Genomic DNA, 4940 nt, shown 5'->3' with positions numbered 1-4940 from the left:
GCCTCCATCCGTGTTTTGTCCTCCATTCCTGGGTTCCAGCCTCCATCTGTGTTTTGTCCTCCATCCTTGGGTTCTAGCCTCCATCCGTATTCATCTTCATCCCCAGATTCCAGGATCCATCCCTCTGTCTTTTCCTATCACAAGGCTCCATCTTCCATCTAGGTTTTGGCCTTCGTGTTTCTTCTCTCATTCTGGCATGTGGAGGACTCTGACCTCCATATTCTGTCCCTCATCCCATTATGGCACCCAAGGATTCCATGTCCCTTCTCCAGACCTGACGCCCGCCTCCCTCTGTTCTCATGCCTGTTACGGTGCCTGTTCCGGTCTTTCTGTCCTCGTCTCTCTTCCAGCGGACAGGGTGGCTCAATGAGTAGGGCTGTGGCTGGTTTGTGGGGAGCTCTGGGTTCTCGTTCTGTTTTGTGCACTGGGCCATCTCTGGCAGGTCGCTCCTCTGGCCTGCCATGGGGTGGCACGAATGGGATTCCTGTCATCCCAGGCTCTCCTCCTCTGTGAGTGTCTCCTCAGCTTCTCTCTCTCTTCCCTGTCTCCTCATTCCTCCCAGTCCCCACCTCCTTCCATCCCCTAACTCTTCACCTCCCACCCCGCGTTCCCCATCCCTTCTCTCCTAGGCGGTACGTGAGGGCCTCGTGATGCCGGTGGTGAAGACTGAGGGGGCTGAGGATTTCACTGGAGCCACAGTGATTGAGCCCCTGAAAGGGTGAGCTGAGGTGGGGGGGCGGTCAGCTCCCTGGGGCTGCTCCAGGCTGTCGTGACCTCTCACCCCTTGTGCCCCCATCCAGGTACTACGATGTCCCCATCGCGACCCTGGACTTCTCCTCCCTGTACCCGTCCATCATGATGGCCCACAACCTGTGCTACACAACGCTGCTGAGGCCAGGGGCTGCCCAGAAGCTGGGGTAAGGCAGCTGCCTTGGGATGGGTCTGGGGGCGTTGAACCAGGGTCTCCTCCTCACACGTGCCGCCCTCCCCCTACAGCCTGACCTCTGACGAGTTCATAAAGACCCCGACGGGGAATGAGTTTGTGAAGGCGTCTGTGAGGAAGGGGCTTCTGCCTCAGATCTTGGAGAACCTGCTCAGTGCCCGGAAGAGGTGGGGACCAGGCCCTCCGCCCTCTCTCTGCTCCCTCCCCCCACCCCACTGCCACCCGGCCCACGGGCCGTTCTGACCGTCGATCCCTCCCAGGGCCAAGGCAGAGCTGGCCAGAGAAACCGATCCCCTGCGGCGGCAGGTCTTGGACGGACGTCAGTTGGCGCTGAAGATCAGCGCCAACTCTGTCTACGGCTTCACCGGAGCCCAGGTTGGGAAGCTGCCCTGTGTGGAGATCTCTCAGGTGAGCCGGGTGAAGAGGTCAGGGTGGTACAGGAACCTGAAACGCGAGCCCTCCGCTCACAGGGGAGGCTGGGACCAGCGTGGGGGCGAGGCCTGCCCTGAGAGACACCCTGACGACGGGTCGTGGGCTGCCGTCTCCAGCCGGTTTGCTGGAACCTTCTCTTTTTCGTGGGACCGCAGAACAGAAGAGCTGGAAGAGCCTCAGAGGTCATCTCATCCAACCACTTCATTTTACAGCCAGGGTCACCCAGAGAATGGGTGCTCGAGCCAGGATTCAGACCCAGGGCCTCTGACTCCTGGAGCATTCTTTGTGGGGCCCCTCTCCGTTCCCCGCCTCCTGGCCCGGTGGTGGTAGAATAATGCAGTTCTAGGTGGCCACTCCGTGGGTCCAGTAGTCGTGGAGCCAGATGAGAGGCCCCGTGGTCTCTCTCTGTGCGTGGCAGCCACGTTAGCGAAGGCCCCGCCCTGCCAGGGTTTCAGCATCTTCAGGTCCCTGTGGGCTGTGCCACGTTAAGTGGTCTCCAAGGTGGCAGCTGCAGCTCCGACCCTGGTGTTCTGGGGGTTAGAGAACGTTCGTGAGGGAGCGCTGGGGGCCAGGAGGTGGCTAATGGGGAAAGATAGAGAGAAAACGGGAGGGGGGACAGATGGAGAGCAAAGATGGGTAAGAGGAGAGGCAGGAAAAGGAGAAGGGAAATGTTGGGGAGAGACGGGGCCTAGCGGAAGAAGAGGCCGATGGCGTCGCAGATGGAATCTCGTAGCGGGGACGGGGCAGACCAAGCAGGCGCCTGCTTGCCTTCCTTTATGTGGCATCATTTAAAGTTTTCTGGGGCTTGGGGGAGGGCGGGGCTGAGTCCTTGCCTTTTCCCACTGTTCTGGCTCTGCCCCCGCGCTCCGCCTTCCTCTAGAAGGGCGCCACGTTTTCATTTTCTTCCCCACTCCAGAGCGTCACTGGCTTTGGGCGACAGATGATCGAGAAGACCAAACAGCTGGTGGAGTCCAAGTACACCGTGGAGAATGGGTACAGCGCCGATGCCAAGGTGAGCGGCGGGCTGGGGCGGGCCGGGGCGCCTCCCTGAGCCGGGCTGCGCCTCCACGGTGGCTGGCTTCCTCGCAGGTGGTGTACGGAGACACAGACTCAGTGATGTGCCGCTTCGGGGTCCCCTCGGTGGCGGAGGCCATGGCGCTGGGCCGAGAGGCCGCAGACTGGGTGTCCAGCCACTTCATCTCGCCCATCCGGCTGGAGTTCGAGAAGGTGAGCCGGGGATGGGGAGGGGGTGAGCGGGGAGCCTTCCCGGGCTCCAGGCGTCTCATCCCTCCGCGTCTCCTCTCCCACCCGTAGGTCTATTTCCCATACCTGCTCATCAGCAAGAAGCGCTACGCGGGCCTGCTCTTCTCCTCGCGCTCCGACTCTCACGACAAGATGGATTGTAAAGGGCTGGAAGCCGTCCGCCGCGACAACTGCCCTCTGGTGGCCAACCTGGTCACGTCTTCGCTGCGGCGCCTGCTCATTGACAGGTCAGTGGGTGGTGCAGACCACAGGCCCTGCCCGGCTCGGTCACCCCGGAGGGTTTACTAAGGCGGGTCGACCCTCGAGGGCACGTGGGAGGGCTGCAGGAGGAGTGCTGGGAAGACCCAGTGACAGGTGAGGGGGGTAGCCTGGGAAGGGAGGCTGGCCCCAGACCGCAGAGGGCCTTCAAGTGCCGAGCCAAGGAGGCCAGGCCGTCCTGGAGGTGTCTGAGCGGGAGAGCGACAGTCCCTTCTGGGCCTTAGGGAGGTGATTTTGGCGATGGTGGGGGGCCGTGGCAGCAGCCCCAGTGGGGGGGTGGTCAGGTGGATCCTGGAGATAGAAAAAGCAGGATTTAGTGACGATACAGAAGGAGGGTGGGGGGCAGTGAGGAATCGGGGGTGGCGTTCACCGCGAGGCCGAGGTCTTCACTCTTTGGCTGCAGTCGGGAAGTTGGAGGAGGGGCACGGCACAGTGGGGGGAAGGAGGGCTGAGGGGGAGGGTTTGAGAAGCTGATGGAAAGTCCACATGGAGGTGGTGCAGGCCGGCCTCAGTTTCCTCATCTGTAAAATGAGGAGAGTTGGGCTAGTTAACGTGCTCCTGTGTCCATCCAATGACTAGGAGAAAGACTAGGGCTGGCTCTGTGGAACTGGGAGTCACTTCTCTGGAGGTGACGAGGAGAATCCTCAGGACGGAGCCTTGAAGGACGCCCACAGTTGGTGGGTGTGCCGTGGAGAGGAGCCTGGGAGGGAGAGCTGGGGCCCGGGGACGTGGTGACTCGCCCAAGGTCATGCAGGTAGTGAGTGAATGCTTGTCAGCGGTGCCAGGTCGGGCCCTGCTCACTGCGGTGCCCCTGGTCCCCGGCCCGGCACTTCTACCCGCCGGCTGAGGCCTCTCTTCTCCCCGTCCCCCCCAGGGACCCCTCTGGCGCGGTGGCCCACGCCCAGGACGTCATCTCGGACCTCCTCTGCAACCGGATCGACATCTCGCAGCTGGTCATCACCAAGGAGCTGACCAGGGCCGCCGCTGACTACGCGGGGAGGCAGGCCCACGTCGAACTGGCCGAGAGGTCGGGCCGCGGCCGGGAGCGGATCGGGGAGGCGGGAATGGGCAGTGGGGGGCGGCTGGGTTGGAGAACCCGGCCCTGGGTCGGGGTCGGGGTGACCCAGAAATAGCGCCCTTCGCCTGCCCAGCTGGGCTCCCCTCCCACTTCCTGTGGGGCTCAACCGCTCCCCGGCCCTGCCTGTTCCGGTCGTCCCGGGGTGGGGGAGGGAGGCTGCGCCCCGGGCCCCCGCTGCCCCGGAGCTGGGCGTGACCCTCCTGTCTCCCCTCAGGATGAGGAAACGGGACCCCGGCAGTGCCCCCAGCCTGGGGGACCGAGTGCCCTACGTCATCATCAGCGCCGCCAAGGGCGTTGCGGCCTACATGAAGTCAGAGGTTTGTCCTCCTTCCCCGTCCCCCCGCACTGCTTCCCTGAGAGACCCACTGCCACCTGTGGCCCTGGCCTGGCCGCCCTCCCCATTCTCACTTCCCCTTTCCAGGCCGGGAGGCTGGGCGCGAGGGTGGGGGCCACGGGTGCTTTCCCTGGGCCGGCTCCTCCCCCGGGGCCCAGGTGGCTGCTCAGGGAGCCTTGTGTGTCTGCCCCAGGCCGGCCTTCCATCAGGCTGTGCATTCTGCCCTGTGACCCAGTGACCTCTGGCCCACTGCCCCCCCAACTCCTGACGCCTCGACCAGCTGGGGGTGGGGGGGGGCTTGGAGGTTGGTTCCGTTGCTTGTGCGAGATCACAGAATCAGGATTTGAACCCAGATTCCCTAGGCTTCAGAGCCCAGGCCCTTTCCGCTGCAGCCCTGGGCCTTCTAACCCAGCCCTCTCTCATCTTGCCCCCAGGACCCCCTGTTTGTGCTGGAGCACAGCCTGCCCATTGACACGCAGTACTACCTGGAGCAGCAGCTGGCGAAACCCCTGCTGAGGATCTTTGAGCCCATCCTGGGCGAGGGCCGGGCTGAGGCCGTGCTGCTGCGTAAGGGCCCAGCCGGGATGAGGGGGCCTGGGGGAGGGAGGGGAGCCCGGGCCAGGCTGGGGGGT

The 4940-nt window shown here is 63.7% G+C and overlaps 1 protein-coding gene across 1 annotated transcript; it reads left to right on the top strand.

Moving 5' to 3' along the window:
• Positions 1–6: 6 nt before the first annotated feature.
• LOC114034177 (DNA polymerase delta catalytic subunit-like) lies at positions 7–4930 on the top strand (the record flags this gene model as incomplete). Its single annotated transcript, XM_027849781.1, has 10 exons — positions 7–718; positions 801–917; positions 997–1110; positions 1204–1351; positions 2292–2387; positions 2465–2602; positions 2690–2865; positions 3771–3923; positions 4189–4291; positions 4743–4930. Coding segments are annotated over exons 1-10 (1301 nt in total), but the record flags the coding sequence as incomplete, so codon positions are not given.
• Between the last annotated feature and the right edge of the window lie 10 nt (positions 4931–4940).

Source organism: Vombatus ursinus, unplaced genomic scaffold (assembly GCF_900497805.2).
Source record: "Vombatus ursinus unplaced genomic scaffold, bare-nosed wombat genome assembly UNPS02008409.1, whole genome shotgun sequence".
Classification (NCBI taxonomy): Eukaryota; Metazoa; Chordata; class Mammalia; order Diprotodontia; family Vombatidae; genus Vombatus; species Vombatus ursinus.
Note: the sequence above shows the minus strand (reverse complement) of the source record. Positions and strands in the feature narration are given on the sequence as shown.